Here is a 26,580-nt window from a genome sequence, read left to right as displayed (position 1 = left end):
TAAATCTACAGCAAGAAGCCAAGTAAGTTATTCAGCACTGGAATCATGGTCTTGTCGTTATTTTATGCTGCCTTCAGATTGGGAAGCATAAACTGGTGTCAGTTTTCCTGCAAAAAGCTTCAGATGTCATGTTCCCCACCACCGATTTCCATAGCAGTATAGAAAATGCATATTACACCTTTAATACATTTGCACCCAGTAAGTTCCCATGTGGGAAGCATTTCAATAACTGTACTTCTATTTGTGACATTCACCTTCTATCAGAGATTTTCAGTTTCTGATATTTGTATTGAGTATAGATGTGAAAAAAGTTTCTCAGAAGCCCGGGATCTGCAGCAGCACATGAATAAGCACTTTGGCGTGAAGCCCTTTGAGTGTGAGGTTTGTGGGAAGTGCTACAGCTGGAAGAAAGATTGGTACTCGCATGTAAAATCCCATTCTGTAACCGAGCCGTACAGGTGAGGATCCTGTATTTCTTGTACTGTATGGTAACACATCTGACTATCCCTCTCGCTATAGCTCTGTACTTCTCTGGGTGTAGTTGATCTCATCAAATTTGCTACCCCATGTGTCCACTTTCATCATTTCAGATGTAACACATGTGGAAAGGAGTTCTTTGAGAAGTCATTATTCAGGAGACATGTCAATAAGGCAACCCATGGCAAGAAGGGAAGAATTAAGAGGAATATTGAGCGAGTTTGTACCCATTGTGGAAAAACCTTTACCCAACTGAGAGAGTTCAGAAGACATGTCAACAACCATGAAGGTAAAACAAAGACAAGTTGTCGTCCTGAGTCTCTGATCATTGTTGGCTTAGGAGGAGTCCAGTGGGTGGTCTGGTCAATGGCTGACTGTATTCACTGTATTATTGTGCACATTGTGTTCCCTGTCAGTCACTATTTAGTACCATCTCTTGGCTCAGAATGAGCTGAGATTTAGATAATTTAGATTAATTTAAAATTAGACTTCACGCAAATCTGTATAATAAATTAATACTGATATTCATCAATAGTGATTGCAGCATTTAGGAGGCCACGAGAGGGAGGGGGCTCCTTCTGCATTCTGATCAGCACCCCTGTGACGTATTCGCGGCCTGCCGATCATTGTTGTGGCAGTCTGGGATCAAATGATGACCACCGGGTCTGCCATCTACAGTGGCCTGTTAGATCTTGACAGGAGCATGGTCTAAAAGGCGTTTGTCAGTGTCACATGTGCACTGCAATGCATTATACCAGTGGTCAGAGTACTAAAAGTTAGTCACATAAAGGAAATACCGTATATACTCGAGTATAAGCCGACCCGAGTATAAGCTGAGGTACCTAATTTTACCTCAAAAAACAGGAAAACTTATTGACTCGAGTATACACTGAGGGGGGAGATGCAGCAGCTACTTTGTCCGCAAGTCTCCCCGAGTCTCCCACGGGGGTGTTTCTTACCCACTTCTTCACAGCAGCAGCGGCGGAGCAGCGCCATCCTGTCATGTATGGAGTCCCGGAGGTGGTGGCGTGCCAGTAACGTATGGAGTAGCTGTCCTGGAGGCAAGCAATAGCTATACGGCAGGTGGAGGTTGCGGGCGGCCTGTATTTTCGCTGCGCACACTTCACTTCCGTTACCGCTCATTTTTACTTAAGAATATTCGTGACATCAGCGGAAGTGAAACGTGCGGCACTGAAAATACAGGCCGCCCGCAACCTCCGCTTGCCGTACAGCTACCGCTTGCTCCATACGTTACCAGCACGCCGCTACCTCTGGGACTCAATACATGCCAGGATCTCGCTGTGCCGCTGCTGCTGTGAAGGAGGGGGTAAGAGACGGAGAGGGGAGAGAGACCGGTGGGGGTGACTTGAGTATAAGCCGGGAGGGGCACTTTCAGCCTAAAAAAAAAAAGACAAACTACAAAAATATATATATATATATATATACACTCACCGGCCACTTTATTAGGTACACCTGTCCAACTTCTTGTTAACACTTAATTTCTAATCAGCCAATCACATGGCGGCAACTCAGTGCATTTAGGCATGTAGACATGGTCAAGACAATCTCCTGCAGTTCAAACCGAGCATCAGTATGGGGAAGAAAGGTGATTTGAGCGCCTTTGAACGTGGCATGGTTGTTGGTGCCAGAAGGGCTGGTCTGAGTATTTCAGAAACTGCTGATCTACTGGGATTTTCACGCACAACCATCTCTAGGGTTTACAGAGAATGGTCCGAAAAAGAAAAAAAATCCAGTGAGCGGCAGTTCTGTGGGCGGAAATGCCTTGTTGATGCCAGAGGTCAGAGGAGAATGGGCAGACTGGTTCGAGCTGATAGAAAGGCAACAGTGACTCAAATCGCCACCCGATACAACCAAGGTAGGCCTAAGAGCATCTCTGAACGCACAGTGCGTCGAACTTTGAGGCAGATGATGGGCTACAGCAGCAGAAGACCACACCGGGTACCACTCCTTTCAGCTAAGAACAGGAAACTGAGGCTACAATTTGTACAAGCTCATCGAAATTGGACAGTAGAAGATTGGAAAAACGTTGCTTGGTCTGATGAGTCTCGATTTCTGCTGCGACATTCGGATGGTAGGGTCAGAATTTGGTGTAAACAACATGAAAGCATGGATCCATCCTGCCTTGTATGGAGCATCTTTGGGATGTGCAGCCGACAAATCTGCGGCAACTGTGTGATGCCATCATGTCAATATGGACCAAAATCTCTGAGGAATGCTTCCAGCACCTTGTTGAATCTATGCCACGAAGAATTGAGGCAGTTCTGAAGGCAAAAGGGGGTCCAACCCGTTACTAGCATGGTATACCTAATAAAGTGGCCGGTGAGTGTGTGTGTGTGTATATGTACACACACACACACACACACACACACACACACACACACACACACACACACACACACACACACACACACACACACACACACACACACACACATATATATATATATACACACACACACACACACACACACACATATATATACACACACACACACACACACACACACACACACACATATATATACACACACACACACACACACACACACACACACACACACACACACACACACACACACACACACACACACACACACACACATATATATATATACACACACACACACACACACACACACACACACACACACACACACACACACACACATATATATATATATATACACACACACACACACACACACACATATATATATATATATACACACACACACACACACATATATATACACACACACACACACACATATATATACACACACACACACACACACACACACACACATATATATATACACACACACACACACACACACACACACACACACACACACACACATATATACACACATACATACACACACACACACACATATATACACACATACATACACACACACACACACACACACACACACGTATGTGTGTGTATATATATATATGTGTGTGTATATATATATATATATATAATTTTTTTTTCTCAAAACTTGATAATGCAAATTGAAAAAATATGCCTATGAATATGTATGTCTATGTAAAACCAAAAGTACACATTTCAGTGAACACCATTAAAAAAAAACAAAAAAAAACAACTTGGCAATAACTATGCTTTTTCATCATACTGCCAAAAAACGGTGAAATCTAGATAAAAAAATTGAATATAAATCAAAATGTTATTGCTGAAAACATAATCTTGTCCTGCAAAAACAAGCTGCCAATACAGCTCCATCAGCGGAGAAATAAACGCAGATCATATTGACAAGTTTATAACTACAATTATGTACAATGTGTCACGTAAACACACTCAATCACTGGGATTTGTTGAAGCGTTCCAGAGTCGTACAGTGACAGTGGTCAGAATTGTAACATTTGGACTGGTCAGGAAGGTGAAAACAGGCTGGGGTGAAGTGGTTAAAGGTCTTACTACTTTCAGTTTTCCTAGTTTGTTTCCCTCCTCAAAGGGAATTCTAAAGGTACCTTCACACGAAACGACATCGCTAGCGATCCGTGACGTTGCAGCGTCCTGGCTAGCGATATCGTTTCGTTTGACACGCAGCAGCGATCAGGATCCTGCTGTGATGTCGCTGGTCGCTGAATAAAGTCCAGAACTTTATTTGGTCGTCCGATCGCTGTGTATCGTTGTGTTTGAAAGCAAAAGCAACGATACCAGCGATGTTTTACACTGGTAACCAGGGTAAACATCGGGTTACCAAGCGCAGGGCCGCGCTTAGTAACCCGATGTTTACCCTGGTTACCAGCGTAAAAGTAAAAAAAAACAAACAGTACATGCTCACCTGCGCGTCCCCCAGCGTCTGCTTCCTGACACTTACTGAGCGCCGGCCCTAAAGTGAAAGTGAAAGCACAGCGGTGACGTCACCGCTGTGCTGTTAGGGCCGGAGCTCAGTCAGTGTCAGGAAGCAGACGCTGGGGGACGCGCAGGTGAGCATGTACTGTTTGTTTTTTTTTATTTTTACGCTGGTAACCAGGGTAAACATCGGGTTACTAAGCGCGGCCCTGCGCTTAGCAACCCGATGTTTACCCTGGTTACCCGGGGACCTCGGCATCGTTGGTCGCTGGAGAGCGGTCTGTGTGACAGCTCTTCAGCGATCAAACAGCGACGCTGCAGCGATCGGCATCGTTGTCGCTATCGCTGCAGCGTCGCTTCGTGTGAAGGTACCTTAAAGGGTATGTTTCCACGGTCAGGATTTGCTCACGATTTGATGCAGGTAAAATCTGCATCTGAGGTCACTGGAAGGTCACCTGCGTTTTTGATGTGTTTTTTTTAATGCGGATTTGTGTGCTTTTGTAAGCTAAATAAAGATCTAAAAAAAAAATTGATGTAATTTCCTAGTTCATTCTCTTTTACATACTCCATTAAAGAATAATGTTGACACACACAGATAGATAGATATTGCTATAGATGATAGATAGATAATAGACTCGGGCAAGTTTCTCGCAAGTGTGACCCCAGTCATAAATGCAATATCTGTTTAATTAAAAAAAAAAAAAAAAATAGCGTGGGCTCCTGCGGAATTTTCTGTGCCAGAGAGGGAAAGCCAGCGACTGGGGGACTGATGTTTGTATCCTGGGAAGGGTTTAATACCCATGGGGCTTCCCAGGCTGTGAGTATCGGCTCGCAGCTGTATATTTAGCCTGGCTATTAAATAGGGGGCGCCCCAGACAGCTGCGGGCTGATATTCATAGCCTAGGAAGGGACCATGGATGTTGCCCCCCCCCCCCCCGGCTACAAATACCAGCCCCCAGCCGCCCCAGAAATGGCGCATCAGTAAGATGCACCAATTCCAGCACTTAGCCTCTCTCTTCCCACTGCCCTGTAGCGGTGGCATATGGGGTAAAAAGGGGTCAATGTCACCTTTGTAAGGTGACATTAAGCCTGCTTAGTAATGGAGAGGCGTCAGTAAGGGTACCGTCACACATTGAAATTTCCATCGCTACGACGTTACGATTCGTGACGTTCTAGCGATATCGTTACGATATCGCAGTGTCTGACACGCTACTGCGATCAGACACCCTGCTGAGAATCGTACGTCGTAGCAGATCGTTTGGAACTTTCTTTCGTCGCTTGATCACCCGCTGACATCGCTGGATCGTTGTGTGTGACAGCGATCCAGCGATGTCTTCGCTTGTAACCAGGGTAAACATCGGGTAACTAAGCGCAGGGCCGAGCTTAGTAACCCGATGTTTACCCTGGTTACAAGCGTAAACGTAAAAAAACAAACCGTACATACTCACCCGTCGGTGTCCTTCAGGTCCCTTGCCGTCTGCTTCCTGCTCTGAGTGTCGGCCGGAAAGTGAGAGCAGATCACAGCGGTGCTGCGATCTGCTCTCACTGTACGGCTGCACTCAGAGCAGGAAGCAGACGGCAAGGGACCTGAAGGACACCGACGGGTGAGTATGTACTGTTTGTTTTTTTACGTTTACGCTGGTAACCAGGGTAAACATCGGGTTACTAAGCGCGGCTCTGCGCTTAGTTACCCGATGTTTACCCTGGTTACCCGGGGACTTCGGCATCGCTCCAGCGCCGTGATTGCAACGTGTGACCGCAGTCTACGACGCTGGAGCGATGATTATACGACGCTGCGACGTCACGAATCGTGCCGTCGCAGCGATGAAAATTTCAATGTGTGACGGTACCCTAAGACTCCTACCATTACCAATCCTATAATTGGTAAAGGGTTAATAAAACACACACGCACGCGCGCAGAATAAAGTCTTTTAATGAAATCAAACACCACAGTTTTGCCATCTTTATTACACTGGTAATCCAAGTGAAGTCCTTGATCTCCTGGAAAAAAAAAAAAACCCACAGTATACTCTCTGGTCCGACGAATCGTTAATAACGAGTGTCCCACGACGAGTCCAGCTCTGCTACATCTGGATGACTGACATCCAGACATAGCAGAGCTCGTAGATGACCACCGGAGATAACTGTCCAGTGATCACCTACACTGTAGCACTCGCGGTCAGCTGACCGCGAGAACCAGCATAGGGTGACCTGATAACCCCCGGTCATGTGCACGGCAGTTCTCGCTGTAAGCTAAGTTATCGCGAGAACTGCAGTGGATGCGGACTTCCTGCGGTAGACACGCGTAGTAAGCTGCCTTTACCCACTTACTATGCATGTGACTAATCATTAGATGCGGTTTTACGGCGCAGCGATGGAGCATCGCCGCATTGTAAACAGACATGCTGCGTTCTGGAAAGACGTGCCACATGTCCGTTTACACGGGTCTGCTGCCTGCGTCTTTTAACTCATAGTGGAGACAGGATTTCATGAAATCCCCTCCACTATGCTGTAACATCTGGACGCTGCGTGTTTGACGCTGCGGCTGTACACAGCGTCAGACACGCAGCGTTTCCTGACCGTGGAAACATACCCTTATAGTATTAATCACTGCAGAATGCAGCATGATACCCAAATATTGGAAAACACAGGCAATGTCCCACAATTGGGGATGGCAAGGAATCTGGAGAGACTGAAGAATTTGGAGCAATCCTAGGTGACTTAATTATGTCATCTTCTGAGCATGTCCTTATGGCACTCATTACCTATATTCGAGTTTTCCCTGAGAGGTATTAGAGTGCTCCATTTTTCTGGGGCATGGGGAAAAGCCTGTGCTGCGTTATCATATGAAAAATCTTCCCCACCAGTAATTCTTGTAGTCTTAACTCCTTCTACATATATGATTAGTAAATTCTTGTCTTACTGCAAATTGTTTTCTTATTCTTTTTCTGAATTTAATTCATTTTATTATTAAAAAACAAATAAGCTATGGAACCGGATTCTTAGAATTTTCATACATTTCTGATGGATCGAATTCACTGGCTGAGTGTGATTCACAAAAACTGATGCGAAAAAGACATCGCATGAATTTCATAAATAGGTGATGCGTGAATGGGTTGTGAATGGGTCGTGAATGGGTCAGCCTTCTGTCAGTTCTAAAACAAATGAGAAAAATGCATGTATGAATGCAGCCAATTAAGTGGTTGCCATTTGTGTTCTTAAAGGGAACCTGTCTGCAGATTTTGCTGCTATAAGATGTGGCCACTGCCTATCTACAACATTCTACAGTGCTTCTGCGCAGGTGTACGTCTCTGCCCTGTTGAGGGCAGAGTAAAGTACTACAGTGCACAGGCGTCGGGCCTCTCTGACCTTTCCCAGCACATGCACACTGCAGTACTTTACTCTGCCCTCAACAGGGCAGAGACATACACCTGCGCAGGAGCGCCGATGCGTGGGAGCGATGAAGAAGCAGGAGGGCGGCATCGCAAGAAGGTGGGAGGGCCTGGACCTGCGACACCCATCGGACCGGACCGCAGAATGCTGTAGATAAGCCCTGAAAGGCAGTGGCCGCAACTTATATCGGCAAAATCTGCTGACAGGTTCACTTTTAACCCCTTTACCCCAAGGGTGGTTTGCACGTTAATGACCGGGCCAATTTTTTCAATTCTGACCACTGTCCCTTTATGAGGTTATAACTCAGGAACGCTTCAACAGATCCCGGTGATTCTGACAATGTTTTCTCGAGACATATTGTACTTCATGTTAGTGGTAAAATTTCCTTGACATTACTTGAGTTTGTTTGTGAAAAAAAACGGAAATTTGGCGAAAATTTAGAAAATTTCACAATTTTCAAAATTTGAATTTTCATGCCCTTAAATGACAGATATGTCACACAAAATACTTAATAAGTAACATTTCCCACATGTCTACTTTACATCAGCACAATTTTGGAACCAACATTTTTTTGTTAGGGAGTTATAAGGGTTAAAAGTTAACCAGCAATTTCTCATTTTTACAACACCATTTTTATTTAGGGACCACATCATATTTAAAGTCACTTTGAGGGGTCTATATGATAGAAAATACCCAAGTGTGACACCATTCTAAAAACTGCACCCCTCAAGGTGCTCAAAACCACATTCAAGAAGTTTATTAACCCTTCAGGTGTTTCACAGGAATTTTTGGAATGTTTAAAAAAAAAAAAAAAAAAAAAAAACTTTTTTCACACAAAATTTACTTCTGATCCAGTTTGTTTTATTTTACCAAGAGTAACAGGAGAAATTGGACCCCAAAAGTTGTTGTACAATTTGTCCTGAGTATGCCGATACCCATATGTGGGGGTAAACCACTGTTTTGGCGCATGGCAGAGCTCGGAAGGGAAGGAGTGCCATTTGACTTTTCAATGCAAAATTGGCTGGAATTGAGATAGGACACCATGTCGCGTTTGGAGAGCCCCTGATGTGCCTAAACAGTGGAAACCCCCCACAAGTGACACCATTTTGGAAAGTAGACACCCTAAAGGCTGAGTCACACTTAACGATATCGTTAATGATATCGTTGCAACGTCACGCTTTTGGTGACGTAGGAACGATCCCGCTAACGATCTCGTTGTGTGACAGCGACCAACGATCAGGCCCCTGCTGGGAGATCGTTGTTCGATGGGAATGATCAGGACCTTTTTTTGGTGGCTGATCACCCGCTGTCATCGCTGGATCGGCGTGTGTGACGCCGATCCAGCGATGTGTTCACTTGTAACCAGGGTAAATATTGGGTTACTAAGCGCAGGGCCGCGCTTAGTAACCCGATATTTACCCTGGTTACCATTGTAAAAGTAAAAAAAAAAACAAAAAAAAACAGTACATACTCACATTCTGATGTCTGTCACATCCCCCGGCGTCCACAGGGTTAAAACTGCTTTCGGCAAGAGCGCTGCTAATATGCACATTCAGTGCAGGGAAGCTGTCGGCAGCAGCGCGTACATATTAGCAGCACTCCTGCCGAAAGCAGTTTTAACCCTGTGGACGCTGGCGGGGGACGTGACAGACATCAGAATGTGAGTATGTAGTGGTTTTTTTTTTTTTTTTACTTTTATAATGGTAACCAGGGTAAATATCGGGTTACTAAGCGCGGCCCTGCACTTAGTAACCCGATGTTTACCCTGGTTACCCGGGTGCTGCAGGGGGACTTCGGCATCGTTGAAGACAGTTTAAACGATGCCGAAGTCGTTCCCCTGATCGTTGGTCGCTGGAGAGAGCTGTCTGTGTGACAGCTCCCCAGCGACCACACAACGACTTACCAACGATCACGGCCAGGTCGTATCGCTGGTCGTGATCGTTGGTAAGTCGTTTAGTGTAACGGTACCTTTAGGAACTTATCTAGATGTGTGATAAGCACTTTCAACCCCCAAGTGCTTCACAGAAGTTTATAATGTAGAGCCGTAAAAATAAAAAATCTTGTTTTCACAAAAAAGATTTTTCACCCCCAATTTTTTATTTTCCCGAGGATAACAGGAGAAATTGGACCCCAAACGTTATTGTGCAATTTGTCCTGAGTACGCTGATACCCCATATGTGGGGGTAAACCACTGTTTGGGCGCACGGCAGAGCTCGGAAGGAGCACCGTTTTACTTTTTCAACGCAGAATTGGATGGATTGAGATTGGATGTCATGTTGCGTTTCCAGAGCCCATGATGTGCCTAAACAGTGGAAACCTTTCAATTCTAACTCCAACCCTAACCCCAACACACCCCTAAGCCTAATCCCAACCCTAACCACACCCCTAACCCGAACACTCCCTTAACCCTGACACACCCCTAACCCCAACTTTAGCCCCAACCCTAACTTTAGCCCCAACCCTAACCCTAATGGGAAAATGGAAATAAAAACATTTTTTTATTTTATTATTTTTCCCTAACTAAGGCGGAGATAATAGGGGGTTTGATTTACTATTTATAGGGGATTTTTATGATTGGCAGCCGTCACACACTAAAAGACGCTTTTTATTGCAAAAAAAAATTGTGTTACCCCTTCTGAGAGCTATAATTTTTCCCTATTTTGGTCCACGGAGTCATGTGAGGTCTTGTTTTTTGCGGGACGCGTTGACGTTTTTATTGGTATCATTTTCGGGCACGTGACATTTTTTGATCGCTTTTTATTCCGATTTTTGTTAGGCAGAATGAACAAAAACCAGCTATTCATGAATTTCTTTTGGGTGGGGCGTTTATACCGTTCCGCTTTTGGTAAAATTGATTACGCAGTTTTATTCTTCAGGGCAGTACGATTACAGCGATACCTCATTTATATCATTTTTTTAAAATGTTTTGGCGCTTTTATACGATAAAAACTATTTTATAGAAAAAATAATTATTTCTGCATCGCTTTATTCTGAGGACTATAACATTTTTTATTTTTTCGCTGATGATTCTGCATGGCGGCTCGTTTTATGCGGGACAAGATGACGTTTTCGGCGTTACAATAATTGTTTGGGTTTTTTTTTGGTTTTTTTTTTACGGTGTTCACTGAAGGGGTTAACCATTGGGACAGTTTTATAGGTCGGGTCGTTACGAATGCGGCGATACTAAATGTGTACTTTTTATTGTTTTTTTTTATTATTTACATAAAGAAAGGTATTTATTGGAACAATATTTTTTATTTATCTATTTGGGAGCTTTGTTTTTTTTTGTTTTTTTTTTACACATGTAAATATATATATATATTTTTTTTCACTTTGTCCCAGGGTGGGACATCATGTTATGGTGTCTGATCTGACACTTTGCAATGCACTGTCAGATCAGCGATCTGACAGGCACTGCAGGAGGCTTGCCGGTGCCTGCTCTGAGCAGGCGCTTGCAAGCCAACTCCCTGCAGGACCCGGAAGGAGCCCCACGGCCATCTTGGATCCGGGGCCTGCAGGGAGGAGGACGGAGGAGATGCTCAGAGCAACGTGATCACATCGCGTTGCTCTGAAGGTCTCAGGGAAGCACTGTTTGATCGCAGTGTTCTGGTGGTTAATGTGCCAGGAGTGGTCAGCTGACACCTGGCCACGATCGGCCGTGCTTTCCCCGTGAGCGCGGCTGATCGCGTTAGACGTACTATCCCATCGATGGTCATACGGGCCCAGGTCGCCTCGACGGGATAGTACGTCTAATGTCAGAAAGGGGTTAAAGGGAACCTGTCAGCAGGATTGTGCACAGTAACATACATACAGTGTCAGATCAGCACCGTTATACTGATTTAAAATGATACCTGACAGCAACACGAGAGAGGGGATCTGCCCTTCCAAGGACAGTAAACCTACAGACGTAAAAGGTCGGCACCTCTCCCACGCATCAGTTGGATTACAAAGCACAGGAGGACCTCCCATGGTTAATAGCAAAAAATTATACAATCCGAACACCAGATAATTTCTCACACGTGAATACGTACAAGTGGAAGAAGTGCTCACCCACACTTGAAGGGAGGTATTATAAGGGTGCTGTCATGAGCTCCGAAAAATCCGTTACAGGTAACTAAAACTTTATTCGATCCACCCATGACAGCACCACAAGAGAGTTAGGCTGCCGTCACACTAGCAGTATTTGGTCAGTATTTCTCGTACATCAGTATTTGTTAGCCAAAACCAGGAGTGGGTGATAAATGCAGAAGTGGTGCATAGGTTTCTTTTATACTTTTCCTCTAATTGCTCCAATCCTGGTTTTGGCTTACAAATACTGATGTAAAATACTGACCAAATACTGCTAGTGTGACGGCAGCCTTACAGAGAGGTAAGAATTTAGGGAGGAACCACAGCCTGAAGCACCCTTCTTCCAAATGTGAGATTGGAAGAAGCGCCCATGTCAAGCCTAAAATGCTTCTAAAAAGCATGTATGTAAGAGGTTCACCCGTCAATGACAGGAAACCAATTGATGCGTGGGAGAGGTGCTGCCCTTTTATGTCTGTAGGTTTCCTGTCCTTGAAGGGCGGATCACCTCTGTCGTTATGCTTTCATGGGGATCGAATAAATACAGTAACTTTCTAAGTTGTCTCAGTTTAAGAAAAAAAAAAATCCCTAAGCTCTCTCTCATTTCATCTACACCTCAAAAACATCTTTAGAATTTGACCTTTTCTTACCTTTGACTCTGGAAAAACTCTTAGTTGCTGTTATTTATTCTTGTTTGGACTATTGCAACTCTCCCGCTTACTAAACTATCCCCTCTCCAATCCGTCCTGAATGCTGCAGCCAGGATAATATTCCTTTCCAACAGTTAAACCAATGCCTCTACCCTGTGCAAGACGTTGCTCTGGTTGTCCATGTGCTTCAGAGTACAATATAAACTCTTCACTCTCACCCGCAAAGCACTCCACGGTTCAGCACCACCATACATCTCCTCTCTCATCCTACTCTTGCCTTCCGTTCCGCTCATGACCTAACACTCACATCCTCAATAATCTGAACCTCCCATCTCCAGGACTTCTTGCGAGCTGCACTCTGGAATACACTACCCAGGACAATTCTCGATACCAACAGTTTTAAGCGTGCCCTAAAAATGCACTTCTTTAGACTGGCCCATTGCCTCACCCCACTTATGTACCGTATATACTCGAGTATAAGCCGAGATTTTCAGCCCACTTTTTTGGGCTGAAAGTAACCCTCTCGGCTTATACTCGAGTCATACGCAGGGAAGGTGGAGCGGAGCTGTGTAATAATACTCACCTGCTCCTGGCGCGGTCCCTGGACGTTTTTTTTTTTTTCCCGGCGCCGGCATCTTGGTCCTGTAGTGAGCGGTCACATGGTACCGCTCATTACAGTAATGAATATGGACCCCACCCCACTCCCATAGGGTGGAGCCGCATATTCATTACTGTAATGAGCGGTGGCATGTGACCGCTCACTACAGGAAGAAGCTGCCAGGGAACAGACGTCCAGGAACCGTGCCAGGAGCAGGTGAGTATAACGCAGTGCACTATATTCACCTGCTCCCCCGTTCCACCATCGGCGCTGCTGCGTCTTCCACGTCCTCTGCGATGACGCTCAAGTCAGAGGGCGTGGTGACGCGATTAGTGTGCGCACCGCCCTCTGCCTGAGCGTCGGTGCACAGGACAGAGAAGACGCAGCAGCGGTCGGCGGTGGAACGGGGGGGGGGGGAGCAGGTGAATATAGCAAGTGCCGGGGGCCTGAGAGGTGAGTATGTGATTTTTTTTTTTTTTTTTTTATTTTATCGTAGCAACAGCATATGAGGCAAACATCTGTATGGAGCATCTTATGGGGCCATAATCAGCATTTGTGCAGCATTATATGGGGCAATTAACTGTATGGAGCATCTTATGGGGCTATGTGCAGTATTATATGGGGCAAATATCTGCATGCGGCCATGTGCAGCATTATATGGGGCAAATATCTCTGGAGCATCTTATGGGGCCATAATCCACCTTTGTGCAGCATTATATGGGGCATATTTTAATATGGAGCATCTTATGGAGCCCATCATAAACTGTATGGAGCATTATATGGGGCGTATTTTGCATGGAGCATCTTATGGGTCCCATCATGAACTGTATGGAGCATTATATGGGGCTCCTGATTCAATATGGATATTCAAAAACACTTAACCTACTGATGTCTCAATTAATTTTACTTTTATTGGTATCTATTTTTATTTTTGAAATTTACCAGAAGCTGCTGCATTTTCCACCCTAGGCTTATACTCGAGTCATTAAGTTTTTCCAGTTTTTTGTGGCAAAATTAGGGGGGTTGGCTTATACTTGGGTCGGCTTATACTCAAGTGTATACGGTAACTATTTCCTTTTTGCCCTTCCAAAATTTTCTTCCATATCTGAAACCTCATAACTGGAGTTAAGCGAATGTTTGGATTTAGTCGCCGAATATGAATTTGCCATATTTGTGCAAAATTTATATTTGATGATCTGTTCTGAACATATTCCGTAATTTCTGCTCCCATTTACACCGGAGATGTTCGGCAATGTTCAGCAAATATTGCAAAACCAATATTCCCGCTGATTGTAATTGGAACCGAATTTTGAAAATTTTGCTCAACTCTACTCATAACATTCGTTCCTATACCCTCCATGCACTTAATAGCCCTCTGTTTCTGTACTTGTACACATACTGGCTGGTGATCACTTCATACAGCACTATTTGTATACTAGTGATGAGTGAGCGTGCTATGATAAGAAGTTATCCTAGCATGCTCATGTCATAGTATTTTCGACGTGCTTGGGGGAAAAAAATGCTCGAGTCGCCACCACTGCATGTTTAGCGGCTGTTCAACAGCCGAAACACATTCAAGGATTGCTTAACAAACAGACGCAAGACATGCAGCGGCGGTGACTCGAGCATTTTTTTTTTTTTTTTTTTCAAGCACGCTGAAAATACTCGATTAGGATTACTTATCATTTAGTGGTTAGCGGGAAACAATGGACATCATAATCATATTAATTTTTACAGGAGAATTACACGACCGTGTAACTCGGACATGGGTAGCAATGCAATGCTTGGATTAGCCGTCAGATCTCCTGACCCCAGCATGAGAACATGTTTTTCTATGCAGTTGTCCAACTCCTATTGGGTGAGCCGATGGAAAGTCCAAGCATTGCTTTGCGATCCTCGTCAGATTTATACAGCCGCGTGACTCTCCCCTTACACCCTTACACTAATTCTGGAACTGTGGTCAATGGGACCATTTGAAACATTCTGCCAGATGCATGCTCGTGCAAATACCGCTGTACACTGTGCAGTTTACTCTGCATTTTTGAACACTGTTCAGGCAAATATCACCAAAATTAACACTTGAGCAACGTTCTTCTGATGTAAAGGGCCACCGTGATTATTGACTTTCATTAGCCAAACAAGCTGGCTTTTACTTTTGTTGACTAGCCAGTGGTGATCCACTACATGACAAATAAATCTCCTGGTTTGATCAATCAGTGCAAATGTGTCCAATTAACAATATTTTCCCAAATAATAGTTTTTTAGGTACTTCAAGTGAAAATGGAATCAGCCCATTCTGGTTAGTATGGTCAGCTTTATTAGATAAATGTTATCCAAATAAGATGTGTAATTTGCCATGTGTGATGTATCTTCTTTCCTCAGTGTGTTGTATAATTACTGCTTATGTAATGTACTGTGCTTATTTTTTAAAGGGGTAAAACCATTTGAGTGCCTAACATGTGGTGTAGCCTGGGCCGATGCACGTTCTCTAAAACGCCACGTAAGGACGCACACAGGAGAGAGGCCATACGTTTGCCCTGTGTGCAATGAAGCCTACATAGATGCCCGCAACCTACGCAAACACATGACCAAGTATCACAATAACTATATTCCTTGCAAAATTATGTTGGAGAAAGACAGCTTACAGTTTCACCACCAAGGAACCCAGGTTGAACATGCTGTCAGTTTTCTGTCAAATGACATTGGACAGTCACATTCAGAAATTGTATCTGAGGAGATTGAGACTGTTTTAGTATCTGAAGATGTCATTGAAGATGAGTCTGGCACCCAAGATGGCTCAACAGCAGTGTCTTCTCTTTCTGACCAGAGCATCATGCAAGTAGTAAACTATGTACTGGCCCAACAACAAGGGGTGAAGCTTCCTGAAGAGACTGATCACATTGAAACTGTGGAAGTAGAGGTTGACCAGGTGTCTGAGGTCCTTTGACCTTCTGTATAAAAGCATAACTAATTGTACATAATTTAGCACTTACCATTTAGTCTATGCCAATAAAGTGTGCGCGCTTTATGTGTAAAAACTATTTAAACGGTTGGCTTATTTTGTGAATTTGCACAGATTGTTTTATTAACCACAGTTGTAAGAATGGTATTCAAAACCAAACATTGCAGGTTGTAATAATTTTTTATATATATATCTATAAAGTTTAGGTTTCTGAACCTATGTTCATTGGACATGTTTGGATTAAAATTAATTTTTGCAATGTGTCTTGTGTGTTAGAGGTACAGCTGAATGTTGGTTTTCTTTATTAAAAGCTGTGTGATCAAAAGACCATTTCTCCTTCGCCACATTGGGGGACACAGAACCATGGTGTTATGCTGCTGTCACTAGGAGGCTGACACTAAGTTGAGACAAAAAAGGTTAGTTCCTCCCCTGCAGTATACACCCTCATGCTGGCTTCCAGAGACCCAGTTCAAGCTTAGTGTCCGTAGGAGGCACACTGGATTTAACTTTTTACTGGCCGAAGGGTCGACGGAACCTTTCAAGGCTCCGGTCTCCCCGAACCAACAACAGGCGAGCACGGGAGTTTTACCTCTCCGTATCCTCTCCTGCGACGTGGGATGCCACTGCCTGAGCTGACTTTTGGGGTGACGGGCCCCTTCAAGGGCACCGATCTCCACCCTGCTTTACAGACGAGCACTGGTAGTGTCACCTCCAGTATCCTCTTCTGCAGCCAGGCCTTATTGCCAGACATCTGCCCTGCCCACCAGGTCTCACCCTCGGCTGTTCAGAGGCACGTTCCACTGTGGCGTCCGTGCAGCCCCCACTGCATCACCACTGAAAAAGCGGATGATGGAAGGAGTGGGACTGTTCCTCTCCATCCCCTTTTAAGGGGATGGTGGATGGAGGCTCCCCTAACCCTGCACCGTCCTATCTACCCTGAATCCTACATCAGGCTGGTACAGGAGATCCGCGGATTTCAGCCCCCCCCCCCTCCATAGGGTTAAGTGCAGATAAGGGGTCGTGTCTTCTGGCGTTTTGGGAGGGCTCCATGGTGGTAAGGGCTCCGTGGCGTCTTCCCGGCGGTCCGCGCCAGCCGAAGCCGAAAATGTAGTCCCCGGCTTTGGCCTAGTACAGGCCGCATCCCGATGAGCCCCGCCCACGCTTCCGTCATTTTTACGCCTCCGCCTCCGGTCCTGGCGCTTCTCGCTCCCTGCAAGACTACTCCACAAACTCTCGGCAGCCATCTTCCCTCTGTACAGCAGCGCCGGCCGGCTTCTTCCACACGCCAGCAGCTCTGGAGGTTTTTTCCATGCCACCTATCCGACTTGCGGAGCATGGGACCTGGGTAAGGAGACAGCACTTAGTGCTTCCCTGCAGCATTACCCCTCAGCTTCCACTAGCAGCCTCTTATTCTCATATTGGGGTACAACATGTCCCAGTCAAGGGTTAAAAAGACCACTAAGGTACATACCACCTATTTCTCTGCGTGTACCACCTGCCAGGCTCCTCAGCCTCAAAGCTCCCCTCTCTGCCCTGCCTGTGATGCCCAATGTGCCCAAGAGCCCTCCGCTGCTACCGACCCCAGTGTATCTAGCACCCCTGAGTGGGCCGCGTCACTGTCACAATCCATGGCTGCGCTAGCCAAAGCGATTGAATCCTTTCATGACCCCTCTGGGGAGCGGGGCGTTTGTTTTCCTGGGTTAAGAGACCCTTCTATAACGGGAATCATCGGCCAGCAGGGGCCGCTCTCACCTGAAAGAGGTACGGATGTGAGGGTGATCTCTTAAAGTGAGATCAATATGATTGCTTGTACCTGACCAAATATAAGCTGAGTGCTAGCTTTGAGGCCCAGAATGTATCAAATTCACAAAGACGATACACACACTCCTCACTCAGTGATGGCTTATTCACAACTAGTTTATTCTTAACAAAGGAGCGTACTAAAAGAACAGGAAATGGGGGAGGTCGCACAACTTCTGAATAGTTAGTCACTTTGATTGGTTCATTCCAAGCTTCATCTCCAAATATGGTGTATTGGTGCCTTCACTCCTGCATTCCAAAGATTCCTTCCAAGACCGTTTCAAGAATCTTCAAGACAATTTCAAAGACACAGACGCCATCTTGCTCACCATATCTGAACTGACTTATATAAGGTTTAATAATTGATTTCATTAGACATTTTCTCCTTCACACGGACATCCAAAAAACGGATCCGCACTACCTCTCCTGAGCATTCTCCACGTTATTCAGCCACTTCTCGCTCACCCTCTCCAGGGGCTCGATGCGATCATGACTCTGAGTATGAGTCTGAGGCGTCCTTGGACCCGGATTCTCCGGAGTTTCGTTCAACTGTTGATTCCCTCATTGAGGCTGTCAGTCATGCGCTAAAGGTTGATGATGACCCTAATTCAGCACCGGATCATGTGGTTTCCTTTACGAGAACTAAGCGATCCAATAAGGTGTTCACCTCTCATCCAGATTTCCTAGAGATAGTCCGGCGACACAGGGAGCGACCGAATAAACGCTTTACGGGTAAAAAGGCCCTGGAATCGAAGTATCCCTTTTCCGCAGATCTCGTCAAAGATTGGACGGAACCACCTCTGGTAGATCCTCCGGTATCGCGTTTGGCTACCAAAACGCTTTTATCCGTACCTGACGGGACTTCAGTTAAAAATCCCACAGAACGCCAATTAGATTCTCTGGCTCGCTCGGTGTATGAAGCCTCAGGTTCCTCCCTATCTCCTTCCTTCGCTGCGGCATGGGTCGCCAAAGCAATGGTTTTCTGGGCAGAGGCTCTTGCAAAATCCATTCAGGACCAGGCTCTTCCGTCTGAAGCGGCGGATCTCGTCAAACAAATCGCCATGGCTGGAGATTGTGATGTACGCTTCATTAGACGCAGCAGACTGTGCGGCAACTGCGACTTCAAACGCCGTCACCATTAGGAGAAAAATTTGGCTTAGAGAGTGGCGCGCGGATTCCTCCTCAAAAAAGTCTCTGATTTCCCTTCCCTTTCAGAGCGGACGTCTGTTTAGAGAAAAATTAGACCAGCTTATTTCCGATGCTACAGGAGGGAAAAGCAAGTTCCTCCTTCAACACAGGCCTAAAGCTGCCTTTCAGCGCCAGCAACATTTTGGTTTTCGGCCCTTTAGCAGTAGCCCTGTCTGGTCCAACTCCACAGCCTTGTCCAGATCAGAATGATCTCTACGCACAGACAGAGACTCTCGGCCTTCTTACAGACCGAATCAGTATTGGCGATGTAAGCCTAGGCAACCCAGAACCAGGGGATCCAGGCCTTCTAGATTTCCTCCACAATCACTCGGGGAGAATTCCAGTCGACACCACCAAAGTAGGCGGATGCCTGCTTCTTTTTCAACACGTCTGGCTTTCCGTCATTCACGACGAATTTTCCGGCTCCCCTCCAGCACGGTTTTTTCCCTCTCGTCTCCCAAGTTTGGGAGCTCAATCTCACACACTTCACCACGCCATCGAATCCCCCCGCCAAAACGGGGTCATTGTTCCGGTTCCAGAACACGAGAGATTCAGAGGTTTTTACTCAAACCAATTCGTCGTACCAAAAAAAGGCGGGACGGTGCGCCCTATTTTGGACCTGAAGCTCCTAAACAAGTATGTAAAAGTACGGCACTTCAGGATGGAATCCCTCCGGTCAGTCATCTCCTCAATGGAGAGAGAGGAGTTCCTAGCATCAATAGACATCAAAGATGCATATCTTCATATCCCAATCTTCCCGCCACATCAAAGGTTCCTCCGTTTCGCCATCCTAGAGTACCACTTTCATTTCACGGCCTTACCCTTCGGTCTTGCCACTGCGCCCAGGGTATTCACAAAGGTCATGGCGGCTGTCATGGCCATTCTTCACTCCCGGGGAGTGGTCGTGTTGCCATACTTAGATGACCTTCTGATCAAAGGTCCGTCTTATCATGCCTGCGAAGCAAGCGTCTGTATTACCTTGGATTCCCTTTCGCACCTGGGCTGGTTAATCAACTTGGACAAGTCCTCCCCGTTCCAGCCCGACGGATCTCTTTCCTAGGCATGATCCTGGACACATCCAAGGGGCTGGTTTTACTTCCTCGGTCCAAGGCCCAAGCGCTTCAGCAGGGAGCCCGGACGCTCTGTCGCCCTTGTCCGCAGTCCATACGGTTTGCCATGAAGATCCTGGGGAAAATGGTGGCCGCAATGGAAGCGGTTCCCTTTGCTCAACTGTATCTCCGCCCCTTACAACAGACCCTGCTGGACAATTGGGACAGGAGTTCCTTAACTCTCGCCCGACCATGTCCTCTGCCCCCGCGGACCAGGCAAGCGCTCAAGTGGTGGACTTTGGAATCATCTCTCAACCAGGGGAGGTCTTTTCGGTTGGGGAGCAGCGTTTCACCACCACACTGCCCAGGGGCGTTGGACGATTCGGGAATCGATACTTCCCATAAACATCTTGGAGATTCAAGCGATCAGACTTGCCTTGAGTCATTTTCACTTCCTACTCGCGGGTCACCCAATTCAAATTCAATCGGACAATGTCACAGCGGTGGCGTACATAAACCTCCCGCAGCAGGGCGGTGATGCAGGAAGTCTCCCACATTCTCCGTTGGGCTGAGAAAAAACACTCCACCATTTCTGCACTGCACATTCCAGGCGTCGAGAACTGGGCGGCGGACTTTCTCAGCCATGAGGGTCTCCCCTCGGGGGAGTGGGAACTCCATCCAGAGGTTTTCCAGCAAATCTGCCTTCGCTGAGGATCTCCGGACGTGGATCTGATGGCGTTCAGACTGAACGCAAAAGTTCCCAACTTCATGGCACGTTCTCGGGATCCCCGGGCCATCGGGGTGGACGCACTGATATCCCCATGGCATCGGTTCCAATTCCCGTACGTGTTTTCTCCGCTTCCTTTGCTGCCGAAAGTAATCCGAAAAATCAAGACGGAGGGGGTTCCTGTGATCCTTATTGCCCCGGATTGGCCACGTCGCGCATGGTATGCGGAGCTCGTTCAGCTCGTAGGCGATGTCCCCTGGCGGTTACCAGACTGCCCAGATCTGCTTCGCCAAGGGCCGATCTACCACCAGAGCTCAGGGGCCCTACGTTTAACGGCTTGGCTGTTGAAACCAGGATCCTAACTCAAGCTGGTTTCTCCCAGCAGGTCATTGCCACCATAAGCGCTCGCAAAGCGTCTTCCGCTCGCATCTATCACCGCACATGGAAAGCCGCCTTCTCATGGTGCAGGCTCCGCGGTCGTCCCCCTCTCGTTTTCTCAATTCCCTCCATTCTGGAATTTCTCCAGTCCGGCTTGGATTTCGGCCTGGCGCTCAGCTCCCTCAAGGGTCAGATCTCAGCGTTATCCGTGTTGTTCCAACGTAAGATTGCTGATAACTTGCAAGTCAGGACCTTTGTTCAAGGGGTCTCCCACGTGGTACCCCCCTACAGAATGCCGTTAGAGACCTGGGACCTCAATTTGGTCCCGAGCGTCCTTCAGGAATCTCCGTTTGTTTGAACCTCTGCAGAATGTCTTGCTGACTATTCTCTCCTGGAAGGTTGCCTTCCTTGTGGCAGTAACATCTATCAGGCGAGTCTCAGAGTTGGCCGCACTATCCTGCCGGGCGCCTTTCCTTTCCTTCCACCAGGACAAGGTAGTCCTACGCCCATCTCCGGCTTTTCTCCCCAAGTTGGTTTCATCCTTCCACCTTAATGAAGATATCATTCTTCCCTCCTTCTGCCCTCAGCCGAGACATAGGGTCGAAAAGGCCCTTCACACCTTGGACGTGGTACGGGCCCTCAGGAGGTACATTTCTAGGACTGCTCCCTTCCGCAAATCGGGCTCCCTCTTTGTTCTCCCGGAGGGTCACAGAAAGGGTTTAGTCGCGTCTAACACCACGATAGCCAGATGGATCCGATCAGCTATTCAAGAATCTTATCGGGTCAGGGGCAGACCTATCCCGGTGGGGATTAGGGCACACTCTACTCGGTCGATGGGTGCCTCCTGGGCCATTCGGCACCAGGCAACGGTGGAGCAGGTTTGCAAGGCCTCTACATGGTCTAGCCTGCATACTTTCACAAAGCACTACAATGTCCACACTCAATCTTCTGCGGATGCGGCCCTTGGCAGACATATTCTGCAGGCGGCCGTTGTGCATTTATAGTCAGATGGTACACTGAGTTATTTGGTTGTACTGTTCCCCACCCAGGGACTGCTTTGGGACGTCCCATGGTTCTGTGTCCCCCAATGTGGCGAAGGAGAAATAGGGATTTTTGTCTACTCACCGTAAAATCCTTTTCTCCGAGCCACTCATTGAGGGACACAGCACCCACCCTGTTAGCCTTACGGCTCGTTACTCTTTGGTTCTTGACTTTCTCTGACATGTTATACTCTAATGTTATGTAATATATTGTTATTAATCTCCTACTGCTTTTGCACTGAACTGGGTCTCTGGAAGCCAGCATGAGGGTGTATACTGCAGGGGAGGAGCTAACCTTTTTTGTCTCAACTTAGTGTCAGCCTCCTAGTGACAGCAGCATAACACCATGGTTCTGTGTCCCCCAACGAGTATCTCGGAGAAAAGGATTTTACGGTGAGTACACAAAAATCCCTATTTTAATATACCTTTCAGCCTCATGTAGTCTCTGGTCAACAGATGTGTAAATTCTGTATGAATCTTTGTGTTTCAGATTCTCTTGCACAAAGGTCTGTATCGTTGAATGATGCATTCACCTTTTTACCCAGCTGCAATTGCTGCTCTACCTTTACTGCCACCAAAAAAAAACAGTTGCTACATTTATGTATTTAACAATATTGGGGTCAGTCTTTTGTTGGCTTAGGTAAAGTAAAAGTTTTATTCAACCCCAATTTCATATCTTTGCACAGTAGCACAGGTCCAATCATTTTGCTGCTTCCTGGTAAAGTGTTGCTATATGAGAGTATTAAAGATATTGATGTGAACAGATACCTTTTATGTTTCATGGGGAAACCACGTGATTTTGGACATTATGAATCGGGTTTTGCCTGGAATTTCTGCAATTCATAGTCAAGTCACTAGCACAAGTAGAGTTGGTTGCCATCTGTTCAACATGGTTTCATATTCTGAAATCTAGTTCACACCTGCACTTCCTTCTCTGCACTGTTTTTTATATCCAGTTTCCTGCCCTACTTTTCTAACTTGTAACATTTCTCAGGGTCTTCACCGAAGTCCTTGTTTCCCTCATGGCATTACTTTGTGTCGAAGGGGTGGTAATAATCCACCTACCTGGACAATGTTTTGATGAAGACCCCATTCAGAGAGGACAAAAGTCCAGTTTCCTGATCACTTTGCACTTCATAGAATTCTTAGGATGGATTATCAATTGTGATGATCAAATATTCTCAGAATAATGTCATATCTGGGATTGCTCGTATATTATGTTCAAGTCCCTGCAGCTGCATGATTTGAGGCTGTTAGACAACCTGAACACATGGGGATTGCCCAACAAACAGGCAGTCATCGCATGTCTTGAGGCTGTCTAATGGTATGTTTCCACGTTATTTTGGCAGCGCTTTGGACGCAGCTCCATCCATAGTGCTGCCGGCTTTTGTACACGTGGTGATTCCACATGTGTTCGTTGAACCGTGCTTAATCACCGCATCCTATACATAGGACTGTGATATGTATCTTGCGGAGACTGAGCGTCTCTACAAGATAAATAGACATGCTGCAGTCTGGAAAGATGCGGCGCATGTCCGCCTCCGTAGGGTGCATGCATAGTGGATATGGGATTTTTTGAAATCTCATTGACTATGCTGTAACATCTGGACGCTGTGGATGTACGCAGAGTCCAACCCGCAGCGTTTACTGACTGTGCGAACATACCCTAACAGCCGCACATCATGCAGGCACGGGGAATAGAGCATAATATACAAGCACTCACAGATGGTCGGATAAGACATTATCTGCGCACGTTCGCTCATCACTATCAACTGATAATAGTTGTGCCTCGCTCTATCCCAGCCCATGGACTTTGTAGGAAGAGACTTTAAGCAGCCATTTGGTTTTGAGATTCGTTCATCAAGATGCGCTTTTCTTCAGTACAGAGTGTCTTGTTTGCGGATGGAGATTCTATGGTCACTCTGCTTCTGCATGAAGACTGTGTAGGACAGTATCGGCCTTCGAGGTAGTTCCTAATGCCTAGCTCCACACTTGCCGGTGGCCTCACTGAACGTATCTTCCTCTCCATCCATGTCTGCAGCAACTTATATTAGTGTATGTGGCCCCTGCCTCACTCCACGGCAACACTTTTTTTTTTTTTTCCTTCCCTCAATTGGCACTTTCTGTAGTCCATGTGTACCCAAAAAAAAAAAACCAAAAAAAAACCGTGGGGATTGTTTGATAGGCAATCCCCGCTTCTGTTTCGGTTGTCTAGCCGTATACTTACTACCTTTTATAATAGTAATACCATCGGGCCACGATCGTTTTTTGTATACTAAAACCAGAAGTCCTTGAAAAAAAATGCAGAAGTGGTGACGTGTTTCTATTTTTCTTCTAATTGCTCCACTCCTGGTTTTAGCTTACAGATATTGATGTAAAATATTGCACGTGTGCAGGTGGTCTTATATGGATACTCTATCTTCTTCCATGGGTGTAGTAAGTGATGCTGATTCAGACGTTCTTTTACAGGCAACATTATTCTGCCTATAGAAGAGGGTAGGTTCGGATTCCACAACTTCCTTCACTTAACGGGTTCTCTTCACGCCTTCATTGGTGGTTCCACGTCACCGATTTTAATATTTCCTGGAAGTACATGTTCCCTGACAAATACTGTAACAAGCATATTGAGTTAATGTATATTCCCTGAGGACCACCTAAAATTAAAAGCCCCTTTTTTTCCCCAATAGTGGACTCCCAAGCCCATTATATCGCTTTTGATCATGGCAACCTCTTTTCAGGAAGGATGACTCAAACATCTGAAATTTGCTAAATTCTTTAAATGTGCCACTATAGCCTTAGTACAGATCCTCATCTCTTCTGAGTCAAGTTTCCAATGAATGGACAAAATAATTGTGACCCTTTAATTACTCCAAGGTTGTGAAGCACCCTGGAGTATTCCTCTACAATGTTTATTCATGCAGCTATATGTATCGCCCCGAGCTCCATTCTTTCCTAGCCATTTAAACAAAAAACAACCGATTCAGCCCATGCAGGCTGAAGGAAATTTTTCATGACCCTGCCTTTAGCTGGCTCTCAGCTTCACCATTAAACATTTAAAAAGAGCTTTAATCTTCAGAACCAACCTCCACAACAGGAAGGGAAAATGTATTACCTCAAAGCACCAGCTGTGATCCCATGCCATCCTGTCTGTATACTCTTCCTTCCTCCCCTGGCCAGTAGATGTGGTATGATCAAACTATGTTCCTGCATGGTCAGACAGCCATTAAGCAGAAGGGGCACATTGAGAAGATTCTTGGCACAGGATTTTTTTTTATTTAACATCCTCGCAATGCACAGGGTAGTACTTTTTCAGGAGTAAAAGCCTACTTTCTGATCAGGCTGCCTTCGGGGTAGAACACTAGTTGCAAGTAAAACCAGGGCCACGATCAGTAAGCCCTTCCAGTGGCATGGTAACACCTTCTGCAGTCAGCAGCAGCCTGGACGTTGGCAATGGGAGCCAAAGGGACCCTGTTAATCACTGCAAACCCCTTCTAGAGGAACATCTGAAATAAATCCAGTGGTGGAGACAGGGAATATACTCAACAATCCCAACATCTTTGGTTACCCGCAATGCAACACCTTTGGTGGCCTTGCATAATTTGTCGGGTCAGTGGTTCTTATCTACAGCAGCAGTCAAGGGTATGAGGTGACCAGTGATGAAATGGCTTTCAAGTGGGAGGTATACTATTGTAGAATAAATTCTTTCGGTCATAGAATGGTGAAAATGAGGTTGGAAACATCTTCACCACGTAGGGAAAGAAAAGAAAAAAAAAAAAGTGCAGCAGACCTCAAACCGGTCTTCTCTACCACATATGGACACTAGGTCCGTGGAGCTGGTACAGTCAATCATGCAGAGTCAAAACTTTCACCTAGTGTCAAGCCTGTTAGTGACAAGGCATATGTATACCCACAGTCCTATGGACTTTAATGCTATTTGAAGAATTGTTTCTCAGGAGCACATCTTGCATAAACAGGATGAGCTGCTGAGAACAGTGGCAGTCTATGTGCACAGAATGATTACTGCTATTTTGTGCATATTAGAAGCATATTTGACCTTTCTAAACAAGCTGAAAAAAAAAATCAAGTATGTAGCCAATTAACAGTCATTTAATGCTGCAAGTCGGCCTGTGTAAAGAGCCCTTAGTCATGTCCTCATCTCGTTTCAGTTGCAGCGGGGTCTTACTGTTAAAAGGCTTGGGGACAACATTGAATAGGCTTTATAAGGCACTATCCTTGATTTAAAAAGCGTTCTAAACACGGCTTGTAGAAAACAAATAAGCGAGCACGACCCTGTGCCATACAGCGGTGAACTTGTAATAAATTAACTGATTCATTTAAATGAAGAGACCTGGCAGGTAAGCCAACCTCAATTACAGGTGGTGTACAAAAATAACAAACAGGCTTCA

General features: G+C 45.8%; 1 protein-coding gene across 2 annotated transcripts in view; it reads left to right on the top strand.

Moving 5' to 3' along the window:
* Positions 1-16,255, top strand: part of ZBTB11 (zinc finger and BTB domain containing 11) — a 58,738-nt gene extending 42,483 nt beyond the window's left edge. For both annotated transcript variants that reach the window (XM_077296766.1, XM_077296765.1), the window contains exons 9-11: positions 300-458; positions 591-766; positions 15,463-16,255. In XM_077296766.1, the coding sequence (XP_077152881.1) occupies positions 300-458; positions 591-766; positions 15,463-15,977 (850 nt within the window). In that variant the 3' untranslated portion in view covers positions 15,978-16,255. The remainder of the gene's footprint in view (positions 1-299; positions 459-590; positions 767-15,462) is intronic.
* The last annotated feature ends 10,325 nt before the right edge of the window (positions 16,256-26,580 follow it).

This window comes from Ranitomeya variabilis, chromosome 3 (assembly GCF_051348905.1).
Source record: "Ranitomeya variabilis isolate aRanVar5 chromosome 3, aRanVar5.hap1, whole genome shotgun sequence".
NCBI classification, from domain to species: Eukaryota; Metazoa; Chordata; class Amphibia; order Anura; family Dendrobatidae; genus Ranitomeya; species Ranitomeya variabilis.
Note: the sequence above shows the minus strand (reverse complement) of the source record. Positions and strands in the feature narration are given on the sequence as shown.